General features: G+C 42.4%; 1 protein-coding gene across 5 annotated transcripts in view; it reads right to left on the bottom strand.

Annotated features, from left to right (window-relative positions):
- Nucleotides 1–21,317, bottom strand: part of MAPKAP1 (MAPK associated protein 1) — a 245,561-nt gene that overhangs the window by 111,751 nt on the left and 112,493 nt on the right. For all 5 annotated transcript variants that reach the window (XM_066367171.1, XM_066367172.1, XM_066367173.1 and 2 more), the window contains one exon: nucleotides 16,553–16,725. In XM_066367171.1, the coding sequence (XP_066223268.1) occupies nucleotides 16,553–16,725 (173 nt within the window). The remainder of the gene's footprint in view (nucleotides 1–16,552; nucleotides 16,726–21,317) is intronic.

Genomic DNA, 21,317 nt, shown 5'->3' with positions numbered 1-21,317 from the left:
TATTGAGAGAGAGCCTACTTCAGGTGATCTATACTCAGTCTGTCATGATTAAGAGATATTTATTATATAAAACAGGTAATAAGGACAGATTAAAATTAATGGGAACTGTAAATCTGCTAAATGGATTGGATAACAAGAAAGTAATCTGGCTATGTTTGTCACTATAAATTTCATGTATCTGCAATGCTGTTAAGAAATTCAAAATTCATCTCTGAATGCTATGGAAAACTTAACAGATCTTTGCAAGAGGTTACTAACTTAAACACAAAACACTTGTAGAAGCAGAAGACACTTAGATGAAGAAAATATCATGGTGTAGTGGTACCTAAGAGTTCTGTGTCCAGAAAGCCTTGAGTTCAACCCTAAGCTCCATTACTCATGGGCTATGTGGTTTCAGAGAATAAGCTTCACGTCCTTGAGTTTCAGTTTCCACTTCTACAAAAGGGTATAATCACCGAACTCAGGTGGTTGTGATGCTTAGATGAGATAATATGTAGTGCTGGGCACAGAACAGAGGTAAAAAAAAAAAAATGATATGGTAACTATAATAAAGTCAGATGGAAAATAACTTTGATAGTTACGTCAATTCTTAAAAGATAAACTGTGGATGAATATTAGAGCAAGAAAGCAACAATGATATTGAGCAACATATTTCTTCCCCCACTGATTTGAGAAAGAGAAGAAGGGGGGAGGAAGGAGGGAAGGGAGGGAGAGAGAGAAAGAGAGAGAAGTCAACTCGTTTCACTTAGTAGTTCCATTTAGTTGTGTAATCACTGATTGCTTCTCAAATGTGCCCAGACTGGGGGTGGAACCCATAACCTCTGGCATGCCAAGTTGATGCTTTATCCATTAACACACTTGGCCAGGGCCGAGTGACGTGTCCTGTGTGCTGTAACTGGGGGTAAATGATCTATATAGATAGATCCAGCCTTGGGGCCACTGAGGCTCCGGGGTGTTAGGAACAGGGCCCACACCGAGGAAGCAAGCAGTGGACAGGATGGATTATTTATTGCCATGTAAATCATCCTGGGGAATGCCTGTGATTCACCGCAGAGTTTTCAAGGGCAAATAATAAGCCTATTTGATCAAAGCAGAAAGCCAAACATTGGTATCAGAAGAATTCTGCTTTGATTGTCACGGGATGCCTCCAAATCTCTTCAAAACAAACTCAACAAATGTCACAGGCTAAGATCTGAGGGCCAAAAGACTCACTGCCTTAGTGCTGTTATCTTCCCCAGTTCTTAAATACAGAATGTGAAGTCATTTATTCTTTCAAAAAACATTTGCAAAGTACATCTCCTGTGCTGTTGCCTGTCCCGAGCACCGGGAACAGAACAAGGAAAAGAATGAGTGATTCACTCTATATTATACAAAACTAATGAAGTCTTTTCTGGGTCATCAGTAAAGTTTAACAGCCAACACTGCTCCAGTCCCTAAAACCTCTTAATGGAATGCCTAAGAAGAAAATTACTAAACTTCCATATTCTGTGCATGGACATATTGGTTCCTTTGTGCCTTTATTATAAAGGAATGATTAATAAAAGAAGCTACTGTGGCATTCTGACTTCAAAAATTGCTTCAGGACTCCAAATTAGTACCAGTACAATAACCATTAGTATCATAGCAATGTTTACTGAGTGTTGTGTGCCAGACACTGTAGAAAGTGGTTTAGACACATAACCTCACTGAATCTTCCTGTCAGCTTGGTCATATTACGTCTATTTTACAAATTAGAAAACTGAGGCTCAATGAGGCTAAGTGGCTTGCTCAAGATTAAAGAGCATGTAAGTCACAGAGCTGAGAGTCAAACCCAGGTAGTCAAGGACTCTCACCCCCCACCTATCTCTCTGCCAAAGCCATAGTGCGTTTCTATGAAAATGCTACATACTTTGAGAAGAAGGAGGGGCCCTGGCCAGTTTGCACAGTGGATAGAGCATCAGCCTGGCATATAGATGTCCCAGGTTTGATTCCTGGTCAGGGCACACAAAAGAGGTGACCATCTGCTTATCTCCTCCTTCTCTCCCTCTTCCCCTCCTGCGGCCAGTGGCTTGATAAGTTCCAGCATTGGCCCCTGGCACTGAGTACAGCTCAGCTGGTCTCAGCATGTCAGCCTCAAGTGCTAAAAATAGCTCAATTGATTCAAGCATAGGCCCCAGATGGGGTTGCCAGGTGGATCCTGTTTGGGGTGCACAAGGGAGTCTGTCTCACTATCTCCCCTTCTCTCACTTAAAAAAAAATTTTTTTAATAAAAAAAAAGAGAAAAGAAGGAGGAAACCACGACACATTACTTACAAAAAATTAGAAGCTTTACAGATGACAAATAGATGCCTAGAAAAGAGGACTGATATGACCCCAGGCACCCAGTTAAATAGGGGCAAAGCTGGTTCTAGAGAACTCAGGTCTCCTTGCTTCTGTTCCATTACCCTTTGATCCAATCAGAAAATGATGGCATTTGGAAGTGAGGAGAGAAGAAAGGGACAGCTGTGGTCCCTGACTCAGGAATTCTCCAAAATAGACATTTGGAACTTAACGAAACAGTGGAAACAAGGGTGCATCCTATGACATAGTTCAGTGGAATGAAGGGATGTGTTGCAGTCAGATCTGGTTTTAATGCTAACTCAACCATTAACCAGCTGTGTAACCAAATTTCTCTGAGCTCCTTTTCCTTATCTTTAAAAAGCTTTCCTAGATTTCACTAGGAAATTATTTGGAAAAGTGATTCTCCTCTGTTGTCTTAAAGAATGTGATTAATATTTGTGCATATACCTCTACCATGTTGCTCCTTTTCTTATTTATGCATCTAAAGAGCAGGGTTCTTCTACTGTTTCTGCATCCTCACTGGAGAGTAAGTGACTGGCATTTAGAGGATCCTAAACAAGTATTTGCTGAATGAATGAATATATAAATGTGTAGACTGAATCACGCTACCCATAAAAAAACATAAAGGGTATTATTAATGATGTGTGTTTTAACAAGAAAAGAAGTAATAAGCTTTCCTTTTTATTTTTCTGGCTTGTCACATTGATATCTGTTAACCAAATGGTGCTTTCTAGGCAATGCACATGTGTCAGAGATTGAAATTCAAGACAAGGGGAGAAGAAGGCCCAGTAAGAGTAAGAATGAAAGAGGCATTTTTACAGTTCATCAAGATATACATACTGGCATCTCACTTTGTTATGGAGAAAAAAACACTAAAATTGTTACAACTATGTAAAACCGTTTAATTATATATATATATGTATATATATATATAAATAGATTAATAGGAAAGGTATCAAAAAGTTTACAAAGGTTATATTTTCATTTAAGCAATGAGCATTTTTTCTTTCTAAAGTTCTTCTCAGATATTCCATGATTAGTAGTGTAACTTTCATTTCTCTTTATAAAATATTTATTTTTTGATAAAGGTAATACATGCTTATTGCAGACAATTTAGAAATATGGGATAGTATTGCACAAAGAAGGGTGGGAAACCTCTCACCGCACTGCACAGAGAGGGTCGCCTCTCCTACAGACACTGAGCACTGCCTGCCTCACCCACATCCTCATTCCTAAATGTGGTCATTTTCTCTACCAAGCTCTGTAACTAGAGAAAATATCCATACCTACATAGGTCTTGTAAGGATTAAATGACTCAATGCACTGTACAAAGCCTGGAGTGAAGAATTCTCATTTTGCCAAGATTTCTTCCACTACTCTTAAGCTTCTGATTATACAGAAGCAGAATTAACTCACAGAAGCACGGCAGATAGCTTGAGACAATGAAACCTATAATTCCTATTTGTGAGTCACTGTGAGAGAGGGTGTAGTAATCAAGAGACTAAGGAGCAAGTACTGGACAACTAGGTCCACAGGAAGAGGCTTAATTTTAGAGTTGGGTGGGCATACAAGGAGCAGTCTCCTCGTGGACCATGAAGCTTGTGAAAGAATTGGAAGTTTGAACAACGAGTACCCTGGTCAGTTAGCTCAGTTGGTTAGGGTGTTGTCCTGATATGCCAAGGTTGTGGGTTTGATCCCCAGTCAGGGTACATACAAGAATCAACCAATGAATGCATAAATAAGTGGAAAAACAAATGTTTCCCTCTCTCTCTCTCTCTCTCTCTGAAATTAAAAAGAGAGAGAGTGAAAGAGAGAGACACACCATTTGGGGGGATGAAGAGATATATCACCAAAGCTTAAATAAATATAACTAACTGAATTTCACTTATTCATATTTTATTAAATAAAGATAATGTTTTTCATTAGAAAAATTAATTTCACTGAATTGTTGATCAATATTCACTTTATGTTCAGAGATCAGTACGGCTTTTATGAAGAGACAGAGAAGCCTGTAGACCACATAGAAATGGTACTTAACTCATCTATGAAAATTCAGGGGCATTCCAGGAAGCATCCCAGATTTCTATGAAATATCTGACATGTGCAATTTACAACCCATAAAAATTCACTCTTATTTCCAAAAATGCAAAACACATGTAAGTATGATGTCCAGACAGATGAATGCTTATTGTTTTTTTTCATGAAAAATAAATGACTGTATGATTCTGAAATGTCCAGAACTCTCAATACTTGGCCTTTGCTGTTTATTCTAATGACAGAATCAATATTATGAGTGTGTCAGGAATTAGCAAGAGAAAGCCAACTCCTGAGGACTGCAGCTCAGAAGTTCATGTCTCTGAAGTCAGAGAAAAGCTTCTTAAGACTGAAGCTTTCCTTTTATCTAATACAAAACCCCCATCAATGAAAGTGAAAACTGACAAATAATATCATAACATTTGTCAAGCCATAGCAACCTCACACAGGAATAGTTGAGTCTAAATTTTCTGGTGAAAAAAAATTCTGGGAGAAAATATCCACTAATTTTTAAGTGGAAACAAGACCTTCATATTGTTCTGAGCTCCTTTTTGGATAGCTTCCATTGCTATATCTTCAAGTTCATTTATTTTTTCTATTGCAGTGTTTAATCTGCTATTCATCTCATCTAGTATAGTTTTCATTTCAGATACTGTATTTTTCATCTCTAGAAGTTCCATTTGGATTAAAAATATCTTTTACTTCTTTCTTCTTCATGTTCATGCTTCCCTCTATCATCTTGAACATATAAAGCATATTTATAATAGTTGTTCTAACATCTTTGTTTTCCAATTCCATAATCTCTGCTATTTCTTTTCTTTTCTTCTTTTTTTTTTATAGTGAGAGTAGGGGAGAGAGACAGACTCCCATATGCGCCCCAACCAGGATCCACCTGGCAACCCCTGTCTGAGGCCAATGCTCTGCCCATCTGGAGATGCTTGCAAATGAGCTACTTTTAGCACCTGAGGCAGAGGTTCCATGGGGCCATCTTTAGTGCCTGGTACTGATGCCCTCAAATCAATCAAGTTGGCCCTGGCCGGTTGGCTCAGCAGTAGAGCGTCGGCCTGGCGTGCATAAGTCCCGGGTTCAATTCCCGGCCAGGGCACACAGGAGAAGCGCCCATCTGCTTCTCCACCCCCACCCCCTCTCCTTCCTCTCTGTCTCTCTCTTCCCCTCCCGCAGCCAAGGCTCCATTGGAGCAAAGATGGCCCGGGCGCTGGGGATGGCTCCTTGGCCTCTGCCCCAGGCGCTAGAGTGGCTCTGGTCGCAATAGAGCAACACCCCGGAGGGGCAGAGCATCGCCCCCTGGTGGGCAGAGCGCCCCCCTGGTGGGCGTGCTGGGTGGATCCCGGTCGGGCGCATGCAGGAGTCTGACTGTCTCTCCCCGTTTCCAGCTTCAGAAAAATACAAAAAAAAAATAAAATAAAATAAAATAAAAAATCAAGTCATGGCTGCAGGAGGGAAGAGAGAGAGAGAGAGAGAGAGAGAGAAGGAGTGAAGAAGCAGATGGTCTCCTCTCCTGTGTGCTCTGACCGGGAACTGAACCCAGGACTTCCAAATGTCAGGTCAATGCTCTACCACTGAGCCAACCAGCCAGGGCCTAATTTCTAACATTTCTGAAAATTCCTCTTTTGTATTGCCCTGAACTAGAGAGACTGTTCAAATTCAACATTCAATTGGCAGAACTCTAAATTTCAGAAACTCATGAAGTCTATTATAAATTCACCCTCTAACCCAGGGGTCTCAAACTCGCGGCCCGCCGGAGCGGCCGCACAAAATTGTTCGGCGGGCCGCGAGTTTGAGACCCCTGCTCTAACCATTCACCCTCAATCCCACAACCTGAAGGATCTTTCAGAAACACAACTATGATACTGTCACCCCTATGCTTAAAACCTTTCCTTTCCTAAGGATAAAAACAAAGCCATGAAAAGAACCTGGCTTCCACAAAGCCTTCCGTTATACTCGGCCCTGCTTTCCAACATCTCCTCCCATTCGAGTCGCATCAACTGCTTGCAGTGCCCTGATCGGGTCTTAATGCCAGCTCCCATCACTGCTCAGGCAGGCCTCTCAGGCCAGACACCTCCTCTTCCTTGTCTATATGGTTTATCTTTTGGGATTTAGCTCAAGTCTCCATTCTAGAGGGAAGCCTCTCCTGATGTCCCTCCTACCACCACTCAATCCAGTTTTCCATCTTCAGGCAAATCAGAAAACTCCTTCTCTGGATCCCCACAGCATTCTAAATGTCCACCATGATAGGAAGACTCAATGACAATGAAAATGAAACTTTGTAATTTGGTGTCTGTACTATCTGTTCATCTAAATCAGAAACCATAAATTTGACTCGATGACTGTTTGTACCGCAGTGCCTTGCATAGTGTCTGGGATGGTGGAGACAACATACAAATGCTTGCTGAACTTGTGATTTTAAAAGTAAAAAGATAAATGAAAAGGGGGGAAAAGGGAAGAATTCTCAGATGGCTATAATGCCTGGTGCTATCACCATGAGAAGGGCCTCGTTTCTTTGTGTAGCATGGCAGTTAAGAGGAAGGGAAATGGGGAGTCAGTCAGACCTGGGTTTAAATCCTGATTCTGCCACTTGCTAAATATTTGCTCTTGACCAATTACTTAACTTCCTGAGCCTCAGTTTCTCATGTTACTATCTATGACTTATAAAGCTATTATACGAAATAAAATAATACATTGAAAGGGAGGTAGAAAGAATTCAATTTGCAAAGTTGTCAGAAAACATGTAACATGAGGTCAAACATTCCTATGTACTTTCAGGGCAAAGCACAATTACTTGTGTCATCAGGAAAGGGCTAAATTATGCTACTGTTGCTGAACTAGTATTAGTCTTGGATGTAGTAGTAGCTGGATGTGGATATAGTATTTAACAGCCAACAGAAATGAACATTTACCAAGCATGCGCTGTGTATTTTCTTATTTTATTTTCATAACTAGCCTATTAGGAAGTTTATATTCTCCTCTTACATAAGAAAACTAGAGTACATGGGGCTGAAGTAATTCAGCCCAAATCACCCAGAGAGCAGATGTTACTGCCAGAATTCAAACCCAGACTATGGTTGCATCCCGCACACTTAACCACTCAGTTATACTTTGATTAAGAAGGAAGAAGAAAATGTTAACACGTTAGAGAGTTTCTATGAAAAACTACAAAACTTACCAAGTTTCCCAAGGCTCTAGATAGCTGAGGCTACATTAGAATGAAGCAGGCCCACAGTGAACTCCACTGCATGGTTGCACCATGTCTTTGTATGCTCTAGAGCTGCGCTTTCCAACAGATGGCTATGGACACTTGAAATGTGGCTAGCCTGAATGGAAATATGCTATACACAGCAAATAAACACGAGATGTCAAGCACATGGAAAGATGCTCAATATCATCTCATTAGGGAATTGCAAATTAAAACAACAATGGGGGCCCTGGCCGGTTGGCTCAGCGGTAGAGCGTCGGCCTAGCGTGCGGAGGACCCGGGTTCGATTCCCGGCCAGGGCACACAGGAGAAGTGCCCATTTGCTTCTCCACCCCTCCGCCGCGCTTTCCCTCTCTGTCTCTCTCTTCCCCTCCCGCAGCCAAGGCTCCATTGGAGCAAAGATGGCCCGGGCGCTGGGGATGGCTCTGTGGCCTCTGCCCCAGGCGCTAGAGTGGCTCTGGTCGCAACATGGCGACGCCCAGGATGGGCAGAGCATCGCCCCCTGGTGGGCAGAGCGTCGCCCCTGGTGGGCGTGCCGGGTGGATCCCGGTCGGGCGCATGCGGGAGTCTGTCTGACTGTCTCTCCCTGTTTCCAGCTTCAGAAAAATGAAAAAAAAACAAAAAAAAAAAACAACAACAATGGGATACCACTGTATTCCTATTAGAATAGCTAAATCCAAAACATTTCTAAAACCAAATGCTGGTGAGGATATAGAGCAAGAGCTCATGTGCATTATTGATGGAAATACCAAATGGTGTAATTATTCTAGAAGACAGTTTGGCAGCTTCTTAAAAAGCTGAACATAGGTAGCCTGGCTTGAGGTGGCACAGTGGACAGAGCATTGACTTGGAATGCTGAGGTCGCTGGTTTGAAACTCTGGGCTTGTCCAGTCAAGGTACATATAAAAGCAAGCAACTATGTGCTGATACTTCTCACTCCCACCACCCTACTTTTGTAAAATCAATAAATAAAATCTTTTTTAAAAAATGCTGAACATATGCTTACCATACAATCCAGCAATTATACTCCTAGGTATTGGCAAAAATGAATGAAAAACTTATGTCCACATAAATACCTGCACATGAAAGTTTACAGTAGCTTTACTTATAATTCCCACAAATTATAAGCAATCAACCTGTCCTGCAATAGGTGAATGGAAAAATAAACTGTGGTACATCCATATAATGGAGTATTATTCAGCAATATAAAGAGATGAGCTATGAAGTCATGAAAAGACATAAAGGAACCTTAACTGCATATTGCTAAGTGAAAGAAGCCAGTCTGTAAAGGCTAGAAATAGTATGATTCTTACTAGCTGACACTCTAGAACAGGGGTCCCCAAACTTTTTACACAGGGGGCCAGTTCACTGTCCCTCAGACCGTTGGAGGGCTGGACTGTAAAAAAAACTATGAACAAATCCCCATGCACACTGCACATATCTTATTTTAAAGTAAAAAACAAAACAGGAACAGATACAATATTTAAAATAAAGAACAAGTAAATTTAAATCAACAAACTGACCAGTATTTCAATGGGAACTATGCTCCTCTCACTGACCACCAATGAAAGAGATGCCCCTTTCAGAAGTGCTGCGAGGGCCGGATAAATGGCCTCAGGGGGCTACATGTGGCCCGCAGGCAGTAGTTTGGGGACCCCTGCTCTAGAAAATGCAAAACTACGGGGATGGTAAAAGGATGAGTGGTTGCCAGGTAGGGGGTGGGACAAAGAGATGGAGCACAGTGCATTACTGGGGCGGTGAAGCCATTCTAGATGATACAGTCTTTAGAACTGACAATACAAAAGAGTGTACTCTAATGTAAATGACTGGCTTTAGTTAATAATCATCTATGAATATTGGTTCATTGACTGTAACAAACATATGCTAATGCAAAATGTTAATAAAAAGGAAAAATGAGAGGCAGGAAGGAGCTATGTGAGAACTCTACACTTTCTGTGCATTTTTTTCTGTAAACCTAAAACTACTTTCAAAAATAAAGTCTATTAAAAGTGTTTTTAGAATCTTATAGGCAACCAGCCTCAGAATTACAAATAAATTGAAAAAAGAAAACATAAAAAACAAACCTTAAAACAACTTGATGGACAGAAAACCAATATATCATTGGTTATAGGAAATGATAATAAGCCTAACCAGGTGGTGGCGCAGTGGGTAGAGTCAGACTGGGATGCAGAGGACCTGGGTTCAAAACCCCGAGGTTGCTGGCACAGGGTTGCTGGCTTAAGCGTGGGATCAAAGACATGACCCCATGGTCGCTGGCTTGAGCCCAAAGGTCGTTGGCTTGAACCTAAATGTCACTGGCTTGAAGCCTAAGGTTGCTGGCTTGAGCAAGAGGTCCCTAGCTCTGCTGTAGCCTCCCAGTCAAGACATATGAGAAACAATCTATGAACAACTAAGGTGCAGCAACAACGAATTGATGCTTCTCATTTCTCCCTTCCTACTCCTCTCTCTGTGCCTCTCGCTAAAAAGGAAAAGAAAAGAAAGAAACGGTAATAAAACAAGTTTCCCTATTAAAAGATGCAGACTTAGGGCCCTGGCCGGTTGGCTCAGCGGTAGAGCATCGGTCTGGCGTGCGGGGGACCTGGGTTCGATTCCCGGCCAGGGCACATAGGAGAAGTGCCCATTTGCTTCTCCACCCCCCCTCCTTCCTCTCTGTCTCTCTCTTCCCCTCCAGCAGCAAAGGCTCCATTGGAGCAAAGATGGCCCGGGCGCTGGGGATGGCTCCTTGGCCTCTGCCCCAGGCGCTAGAGTGGCTCTGGTCACGGCAGAGCGACGCCCCGGAGGGGCAAAGCGTAGCCCCTGGTGGGCGTACCGGATGGATCCTGGTCGGGCGCATGCGGGAGTCTGTCTGACTGTCTCTCCCCATTTCTAGCTTCAGAAAAATACAAAAAAAAAAAAAAAGATGCAGACTTAGGCTGAACAAAGCTACATTAGCCTAGACTAGTGCAAAGAACAACAGGGGGGGACTAAGCTAACTATATTGAAACGCAGCAAAGAGAAAGGCAGAACACAATACCAAAAATAAAACAGGGCTGTTTTATATTGAAAAGAGTACAGTTTACAATAAAGATATGAAATGCATGAATCTTTTTGTGCAGTGAAATATATAAAGTGGAAACTGTTGAAATCTCAGGAGAAACTTCCAGAACCACACAAGAAAATGGAAACTTCAATCCACTTCTCTTAATTATCCATAGACAAAATTGTCAAAAATATATAAGAACATAATAGTAATTAAAGATATTGGTTTAATAAGTATATATTGAATTATGTAACCTATACAGAATAATTTTTCCAGAATCTATAAAATATTTATAAAAATTCATTGTATAGTAAGAAGCAAAATATAAACAAAATAAATCTCTAAACAGAAATTTTATAGCCCACATTTTCTGATCAAAATTCAATAAACATGAATCTGTGTAACAAAGTCTAAATTAAAAAATTCAACTATCTAGAGATTGAAATGACTTCAGTTAGTTTCTTCCAAATAGATTTGTTTCCCCTAAAATCCTTGCATCAAAATAAGCAGGAAATCAGCTTAAACACCACATTCCAATTTTGCTTGAGAGTTAACAAAGGATGTCAAGATGTCCAGTTAAATTCTCCATTCCTTCCCAGCAACCAAAGCCTACACCATAAACAGTTTTCAAGAAACAGAGACAAAATAACAATATTCTTAAATAAATGGTTCTCTTGACAACCAGAATGAAATTAAGGAAGGGTTTCCCATGTATCTAGCAATTCGGCCCTGAGAATGAAGAGCTCTTCTAAAGGAACAACCCATTGCAAAGATCAAATAAGGACCTATTTCAATACTTAAGTACAAATAAGCTAGAAAGAAAATACCCTGAGGCCCTGGCCAGTTGGCTCAGTGGTAGAGCGTCAGTCCGGCATGTGGAAGTCCCGGGTTTGATTCCCAGCCAGGGCACACAGGAGAAGCACCCATCTGCTTTTCCACTCTTCTTCCTCCCCTTTCTTTATTTCTCTTTTCTCCTCCCGCAGCCAAGGCTCCATTGGAGCAAAGTTGGCCTGGGCACTGAGGACAGCTCCATGGCCTCCACCTCAGGAGCCAGAATGGTTCTGGATGCAAAGGAGCAATGCCCCAGATGGGCAGAGCATCGCCCCCTGGTGGGCATGCCGGGTGGATCCCGGTTGGGTGCATGCAGGAGTCTGCCTGGATCTCCCCCCCCCCCCCCCCCCCCCCCGCTTCTCACTTTGGAAAAATACAAAAAACAAACAAACAAACAAAACCCTGCACTACAGTGTCTGATAGGAACAGATCCCAGGGATTTACTCTACAGACAGAACTGAGAAATCCACTGCCATGTAAGAACTATAAAAGATTTCAAAAGACAATTGTTTATTTAAATTCAATGTAATTCTGTTCATTCAAAATATAGTTACAGAGCAACTATTTAAAAATGTCAATACACTAGGTATACTTCAGGAATGTAAATCTTAGTAAGATGTACTCAATTTCAGAGGCTTACAAACTAATACAAGAGAGTCTCCACTGGGGGTTCAGAATTGCTAAATTGGTTGACTTGCCCTTTTCCTAATTTCTGATCTGCTTCCTTTCAGTTTCTGATTGGAATGTACTGAAAATATCCCATTTTGATTATGGATTAGTCAATGCCTCTATATAACTCCCTTAAAATATTTGAGACTATTTTACTAGTATATACACAGTCAGAATTATTAAACTATCTTGCTGTTCCCTTTCATTATGTAGTTTACCAAAATATCCTTATTGGCAAGTGTTTGACTTCAATTCTGCCGTTTGATGCACTGCCACTGGCCGAGTCCCTCCCACAACCTCACCCCCGTGGCCAGGTGGAGAGGAAGACTGGTCCGTGGGAAAGGAGGAAGCAGATTGCCTGACAGCTTTTGGATTGGGAAAAAACTAGTTATTTTGTGGAGCAAAATTTTAAAATTTTGATGATGTTCAATTTATTTTTTCCCCATTATGGATGATCTTTTTAGTGTCACTTATATAAAAACTCTTCATCTAGCCCTCAGTCCCAAAGATTTTTCTCCTGTTTTCTATGAAAAGTTTGATGGTTTTATACTTTCCATGCAAGTCACAATTCATTCTGAATTATTTTATGCAGGGTATGAGGCTTAGGGTGCAGTTGATTTCTGGCTATGCACATCCAATTGCTCCAGCCCCGTCTGTTTAAAAGGCTTTCTTTCATTTAATTTGTATGTGCTTTTCATATGAAGGCTCGTTCATACCTGCGTTCTTCTGAGAGTCTCTGGCATTATCTCTTCAAATTTTGTTTCTTGCTATTCCCTCCATTCTCTCCTGTATACCTGGGTGGCTTTCAATTTCCCTCCATGTCTCTTAACTCCCTCAGTTTCCATTCTCTGTACCTCTTCATCGTTGCGCTACATCGTAGGTGGACTTCCTCAGTACTTTCTTTGAACTCATTCCCTCTTTAAATGTGCCCAGTCTACAGTTAATTCCATACGTTGCTTTTAAACTTCAATAACTGCAATTTATATTTCCAGTACTTTTTTTTTTTTTTTTTTCATTTTTCTGAAGCTGGAAACAGGGAGAGACAGTCAGACAGACTCCCGCATGCGCCCGACCGGGATCCACCCGGCACGCCCACCATTGGGCGATGCTCTGCCCATCCTGGGCGTCGCCATGTTGCGACCAGAGCCACTCTAGCGCCTGAGGCAGAGGCCACAGAGCCATCCCCAGCGCCCGGGCCATCTTTGCTCCAATGGAGCCTTGGCTGCGGGAGGGGAAGAGAGAGACAGAGAGGAAAGCGCGGCAGAGGGGTGGAGAAGCAAATGGGCGCTTCTCCTGTGTGCCCTGGCCGGGAATCGAACCCGGGTCCTCTGCACGCTAGGCCGACGCTCTACCGTTGAGCCAACCGGCCAGGGCATTTCCAGTACTTTTAATTGGTTCTTTTCTAAAGCTACCTCTTCATTCTCATTTGCTCAGCTGTTCCATGATTTTCTAAAAGTTAACCTTGGATGGTATTCCTTCATCTCTTTGATGATTTTATACATGTTTGTTTGAAATTAATTTTCAGATTACCTTATTATTACATTTTGTTGGGAGTGAATTCTTCTGATTACTGTCTGTCTGTCTTAGTACTAGTTATACTCATTTACATTGGAATTTCTTTTGCTAGTTCATTTTAAACAAAATCACTTTATCTCTTTTTCTCTTTCAATCCTTCTCTCATCATTCCCTGTCTAGTGTTTTTAGAGCTACTGCCACACCCTTCCATCGTTGTTCGAGCAGAGGCCTTCAGTCTAGAACCAGGTCTTATTCTGGCTGCTCGGGGTTCCTATGCTTTGGTAACACCAGGGCTGCTAGAAACCCAGTGACTTCCTGGCCAGGTCCCGGTTCTACAACCACTCCCCTGCCAGAAACACAACTGTGAACAAGTCACAGATCGAGGTGGCTTTGTTGTTTCTTCTCATAGGAGGAAAGTCCCACCCTCACTCCTAGCTTCCAGCAGCGAGACATCCTCTGTTCCCCATCCAGGGTGAAGTTTCTTTGGTCCACATGTTCTCAAACAGCATTTGCCTCCCTCCTTCTCTCTCTCTCTGACATCATGGTATACTCAGAAATAACAGTATGTATATGGAGCATAGGTAGATAGATGCGACTGTTCTCTTACCCAGAAATTAAAGCCGGGTCTCTGACCACCTCAGGCCCAGCTCGCTGTCCTGAAGCCTGAGGAAAATCTGTATTTTACATACTGGTCAAACTCATTCAAGCACTGTCACTATAATACCCTCAAAGGATCGACCCAGCACACTCTGCCTATTTTTGTACTTTGTTCTGTTTCTAGGCCACTAGATGTTTACTATGTTAATAACATATACATTTAGCATTACCATGCATTTGGAGAAGAATGCAGAATTTAAAGAATGAATTTAAAGGACTATCATAACCAAAAGTTCATGCTTTCCCTGTTTAGAAAACCCTCCTCTCAACCTCTGTGCACCACACTTTCTTATCCCTCCTTCAGGTTTCCACTTAGATGTCACTTCATCAAGGCTGCTTTTTATGACTCCACTCTCACCACCAAATACAGGGGCGGATCTTCTCAAGGACCTGACGTCACTTGCTAATGGACTGTATTATTATTGCCAATTGACCTTAGACAGTAAGCTCCTTGATGGCATGAACTGCCTTTTTCACTGCTGTATTTCCAGATTTAGCACAGTACCTGCAATAAGTATGGACTCAAAAAATATCTTCCGCCTGACCAGACGGTGGCACAATGGATAGAGCATTGGACTGGGATGCGGAAGACCCAGGTTCGAGACCCTGAGGTTGCCAGCTTGAGTGCGGGCTTATCTGGTTTGAGCAAAAGCTCACCAGCTTGAGCCCAGGGTCGCTGGCTCGAGCAAGGGGTCACTTGGTCTACTGAAGGCCCGCAGTCAAGGCACATATGAGAAAGCAATCAATGAACAACTAAGGTGTTGTGACGCGCAACAAAAAACTAATGATTGATGCTTCTTATCTCTCCGTTCCTATCTGTCTGTCCCTATCTATCCCTCTCTCTGACTCTGTCTCTGTTAAAAAAAAAATCTTCCTATCACCTATAGTAGATTCCACAGTCGGCAGTGTAACGCAATAGTGAAGAGCTGAGGCTCTGCAGTCAGAGGTTCCTGGGTTTAAACACCAGTTCTACCATTTACTGCATGGTATAGAAGAGTCACTTAACCTCTCACGGCTTTAGTTTCCTCATCTGTAAAACACGTCACAGGCACACCTGTCTGTTACTGGCTGTGGACCCGCGGACAAGCTCCTTTGCCCCTCTTAGCCTCAGTCTCTGCACAAGCAATGTTTTCAGGATTAACTCAGATGGCACATACAAAGTCACTAGCACTGTGACTCCTGTTCCTGTTTTCTTATTCCACTTCATGCTGAAAAGGGACCACCATAGCTCAACCTTTAGTAGAGCCACTGACTCAACCCTTTTCTGAGCCTACGTGGTATCTTGTTTAAAAAGGCTATCAATTGTCACAGGAACAATACATGTTATCTTTACATCCACAATTTATTCAGCCAAAGTGAAGGGCAATGTCAATAAGAACTTGAAAGAATAATTTTAAGTGCAAATATAATGTACCTATAGGAAAAAACAAAACAAAACAACTGACAGCAGACTGTACCATTTTAACCCTGAAAACGTGAGAAGAGAAAGTCTGTATGAGAATTCATTTTCAAAATGAAGGCGTCCACTACATTTTGCAGATTCTCAAACACTACTGGGAAGAGCTCATGAAACTAGCAGAAATTTAAGGAGGGAGAACCAATGCAGCAGACACTTTCAAGTTATGATGTACAAACACAGAGAGTACTTTTAAGCACTACTTTTTAAAAATATTTGTTTAATGAGGAATAGAGTCTAATGATTGAGAAAAAAAAATTGAGCCACGAACTGGCTATGAACAAAACTAATTCAGACCAAAGGAAATAATGCAAACACCTCGGCATCAAACAGACCGGGAATCAAATCCTGACTCTGCCATCTCCCACTGGTGTAAGCCGCAGCAGGTAACGTTCTCCATACAGAATGAGGATGATAATGCTTACCTCACAGGGAGCTAAGAGAAGTCAACAAGAAATCAGGTACAAAGTGCCCAGCATGATGCCCAACTCATGCTAGGTACTCAATAAACATTAGTTCCCTCCCACTAACTCCCATGCCACTTCTATCAGCAAGTGTCATGAAAGGGTTTGAAACTGCTAAAATGCATTTATTTCCTCATGTCTGGATTTACAAGCTTATCAGTTTATTTACAAGCAGGTTCTTTGTGATAAGCCTGAGATACACAGGCCCAAGATCTGGTGAGCAACCTGACCCGGATGAGTGTGGACCTCTGGTTCCCAGGCCAATGCCTGAAAAGACTGGCGGGGCCCAGAATGCAGCCTGGGTGGGCAGGAGACAGCCAGAAACCAGAGCAGCCAAAAAGAGGAAGGATTACTTGAGCTTCGGCTCCCGTCCTTCGCTTGTATACTGCCAACAGATGAGCCCGATCAGGTCCTGCACCCGGGCGCTGGCCATTGTCACCACAGTCATTGGCAGCAGTCTGTCCTGGCTCGAGTGTAGAGGGAGGTAGACATCGATCTTCTTGGTGGCCGTTGTGCCTACATGACCCTGTGGACAGAACATATGCATGAAGGTGAAGCACACAGTCACAGTCATGCAGACCCTACTGGGCCACAGCAGTTTCCAGGGCCAGTGGGCCAGTGGGCAGCACAGCCAGTCCTTGTCCTTCTGCACCGGCCTGCTTCTGCACCTGGAAAGGTCCCAAAGTGGGAACACTGTAGTTTTAAGAGATTTTCTCTTTAATTTTCATTTTCTAATGGTCTAATGAACCCAGTTCTGCCAGCAGGAAGGTAAATGAACACTATAATTAAAATGAACAAATCAGAGTGGTGAGCAGACCTGATGTTTAGTGGCAGGAGGTTTGCGTTGCTACTTATTCAGTGTGACCTTGGAAAAGTCACCGTTAGACCTTGGCATCAGCCACCCTCCCTGAAAATTGCTGTCTCACTCCTTGAGCCCCTGGGAAAAACTGCATGGGAAGCTGTCACACTCTCTGAAGAAGCATGTAGGCCTGTAATACTGGAACAAAGGACTTGTCTTCTCAGAGACAATGACGGGCTAGTTCTATTGTGTAGTACATCTGTTCACTTAGTCACTGCACTGAAGTTCAAAGGTTCTTGGTCTTCCATTTTTGCCCTAACCACCACACCACACTACCAAACCCTCCCACATACCTACCGTCCTCTCTCTTGAACCTTCCACTCCTCTCTCTAACTCCAGCCCTACTCAGCAAACTTCCATAAATCATCACTTCCTTTAAAAAAAAAATTCCCTCCACCTCTATCTAATTGAAACCTGCTGGGCATTAAGGATGCTGCTTCCTCTGCTGTCCAAAAGACTATTTTGGTTTTTTCTTTTTTACTTCAAATCCTCAACGTCAGCAGGTGGAGTAGGGATTCTTGTCCCCAGGACTTCCAAAATGTTACTTCTCCTTTCCTATAAAAATCCATTTTTCCTATAAAAAATCCCTGTCCCTTTGAGACCTAAACCATCCTCTCCCTTCTCTGTCTGTTATCTTCAACCTTCCAGTTGTTCTCCTCACTCATTGAAGGTTTGAGCTCTGGACTCATAGTCTTCTTTCCTATCCCAACTCCTGCCATAGTCTTGGCAATCTCACCTACAGGAATAATCCACCCAATACCCAAGTGCCTCGATACCTGGACCATGTCACCCCTAGTACCGCTCCATCCACTCCAGCTCAACCACTCCTTTTTTTTTTTTTTTTCATAGAGACAGAGAGAGAGTCAGAGAGAGGGATAGACAGGGACAGACAGGAATGGAGAGAGATGAGAAGCATCAATCATTAGTTTTTCGTTGCGACACCTTAGTTGTTCATTGATTGCTTTCTCATATGTGCCTTGACCACGGGCCTTCAGCAGACTGAGTAACCCCTTGCTCAAGCCAGAGACCTTGGGTGCAAGCTGGTGAGCTTTACTCAAACCAGATGAGCCCACGCTCAAGCTGGCGACCTTGGGGTCTTGAACCTGGGTCCTCTGCATCCCAGTCCAACGCTCTATCCACTGCGCCACCGCCTAGTCTCAACTACTTCTTACAGTGGGCACACCAGAGACCTGAACCAACTCTAAAATCTCAAATTAGAATAGCCATTCACTGAATATACTTTTACCTCATTTGTTCAAGTAGTCCATTAATTTTCTAACCTACAATCTACTGACACATCACCTTTTAATTATCTATCAGGCCCTCTTATTTCCCAACATCCTCCTCCTGATTACATGACCCATCATTATTATCATTCCTTCACAAATAGCTTTCCACCCCCACCCCCCCACAAATAGCTTTAATACTCTCTTCCTCCATTGGATTCAACTGGCAGAACATCAATCTTGGATAAATCTAACCCTCTGCATTTCCCAACTAAAAATCACTGGAGAAAAATCATGTAATTATACAGATTGACTTTACTTTAAATTCATGACAATAAACCTCAAACAGACAACACTGTATAGCAAGCCTATTACATTTCCTGATCCAACCTGCACCCCACCCAAGATCCCTACTACACATTTTTGTTTCCCTCTCAAACTTCCTGTCCTTCACTCATGTAACTACCAACAGATGAGAAATACTATTTTTCATTATAAAACTAAGGACTTGCAGAAAGGAACTCTGTTATCCTCCCATCATTATATTTACAAGTTTACCTGGATTTAATCACCTTCTCCCCTTCTCCCCTCACTGCACATTGGAGTGTCCTTCATCTTGTTAAAGGCCTATCTCTCCAACATCATCTACTGCCACTCCACCACCTGTTCATTGAGCTGTAGTTACACCGTCCCTCTAGAAGTGCCTGACTGTGTGTGTGCCCTGCCTGCTTCTCCCACCTTGAAGACCACAGCAGGTGCTATTCACTATGTCTAGAAGGCTCTCTCTCACGACATTTGCACTCTCTAATGTGTGGCCTTGGACTGGCTACTTAATCTCTGTTCTTACCTTTCCTCATATGTAAAATGTTGATAATGATAGGACCTACCTATAAGAGAACTCTTGTGAGAATAATAATAATAATTATTATTATTATTCAAGGCTCAGATGATATTATACTTCCTCGGAGAAACCTTCACTGATAATCCTATAGAAACAAGCCCTGTGCACAGGAACTCTCACACATATCCTGTTCGTTTTCTTCACAGCATTTAATAATTTGATATTATGTATTTTTTTTTTAAATATTATGTATTTATTTATGTACATCTTTAGTGTATGCCTTCCTCATTAGCCTCTGAGTTCCATGAGGGCTGCCATAATAATGTCCGCTTTGTTTACTGCTCTATATACAATGGCTAGCACTGTGCCTGGTGCATAGAAGACTCTAAAAAAAAAAATCTGTTGAACTACTGAATGAATTCATAAATGACGCAACTGACTACCAGGACACAAGGAAGGAACTCAATAAACATTAGTTTTCTCCATTCAGTCCTCTTGCCCTTCCTCCATGGGTCTGTCTGCCGGTGGTGAACAAAGATGGAGGGACTTAAGTAATCAAATGGCTCCGCCTTTACACTACAATTTTATCATCCTAAGGCGGAAAAATGAAGAGATCAGAACTAAGGTAAGAAAGTACATAAAATCAGTTTAAAAACATTTTAGAGAAATTCTACATCTCTTATAACCCAGCATCTAATATTAGATCCGCTGATTTTTTTACTGTCTTTTCTCTGTTATAAAATACATAATAAAAAAAGTAATTCTCCTACATAATGTTCTTACTCTGTATCTCACTCCAATGCGTACACACACATGCATGCACTCACACCCATGTATGTTTTTCAACTTGGAAATAATTCCAATGATTAGAAAAGGCATCTCTAAACAGCAAGGGTTTGCTTGTCAGCAAAGGGTTAAAATTAAAACAAGGGCAAGCTTTCTAGACTGAGTTTATACCCTCTTATCCTTCTCAATCCTCTTTTCAGACCCAGCCAAGTTAGTTGTCATTACTCTTCCCTCTTATTTCTGTTTATTCCTCCTCTTTCTTCTGAAGAACTAGAGCTGAGAGTCTTTAAGAATCACAGCATCTCAAAATAGGAAGATTCAATGAGATGACAAATAAGCATGTGCTTTACAAACTGTAAAGTACTTTAGAAATGCAGAGTAGGCCCTGGTCGGTTGGCTCAGCGGTAGAGCATCGGCCTGGCGTGCGGGGGACCCGGGTTCGATTCCCGGCCAGGGCACATAGGAGAAGCGCCCATTTGCTTCTCCACCCCCCCCCCTTCCTCTCTGTCTCTCTCTTCCCCTCCTGCAGCCAAGGCTCCATTGGAGCAAAGATGGCCCGGGCGCTGGGGATAGCTCCTTGGCCTCTGCCCCAGGCGCTAGAGTGGCTCTGGTCGCGGCAGAGCAACGCCCCGGAGGGGCAGAGCATCGCCCCCTGGTGGGTGTGCCGGGTGGATCCCGGTCGGGCGCATGCGGGAGTCTGACTGTCTCTCCCCATTTCCAGCTTCAGAAAAATACAAAAAAAGAAATGCAGAGCAGTATGCTAGAAGGGGCCTAAATTTTAAATTTTTATTTATTGATTCTAGAGAGAGGAAAGAGAGAGAGAAAGGGAGGGGTGAGGAGTGGGAAGCATCAACTCATAGTTGCTTCTTATATGTGCCTTGACTGGGCAAGCCCAGGGTCTCGAAATGGCAACCTCAGCACTCCAGGTCAATGCTTTATCCACTGCGCCACCACAGGTCAGGCATAGAAAGGGCCTAAATTTTAAAATTGGACCCATTTCTATTACTCAAGCCTATTACGTGGTCACATGTGAAGAAGACCTAATAATAATTATCATAACATGAATTGATATTTACAGCTAACTATAAAACAAACTCTACCAAATGTTTACCTAAATGATCTCATCTAATTCTCACAATCACTTTAAGAGGCTCTATCATTATATTACAGATGAGGAAACTACGGCTATAAGGCTACAGTCATCTACTCAAGACCCTAAGGCGGAAGAGGCAAGATTCAATCAAACCCATGTCTGTCTGACTCCAAAGCCTCTGCTTTCAACATCAATGCCTTCTTTCCCTAAAGTTATTCTAAATAAACTCAATTCCCACTTTCAAAGGCTTAGGAATCATCTCCTCTCTCTTCTCACGACAAACCCAAAGTGCTGCCTAAAGCCTCTCTTGGAG

This window comes from Saccopteryx leptura, chromosome 2 (assembly GCF_036850995.1).
Source record: "Saccopteryx leptura isolate mSacLep1 chromosome 2, mSacLep1_pri_phased_curated, whole genome shotgun sequence".
NCBI classification, from domain to species: Eukaryota; Metazoa; Chordata; class Mammalia; order Chiroptera; family Emballonuridae; genus Saccopteryx; species Saccopteryx leptura.
This window is presented reverse-complemented; position numbering and strand designations above follow the sequence as displayed.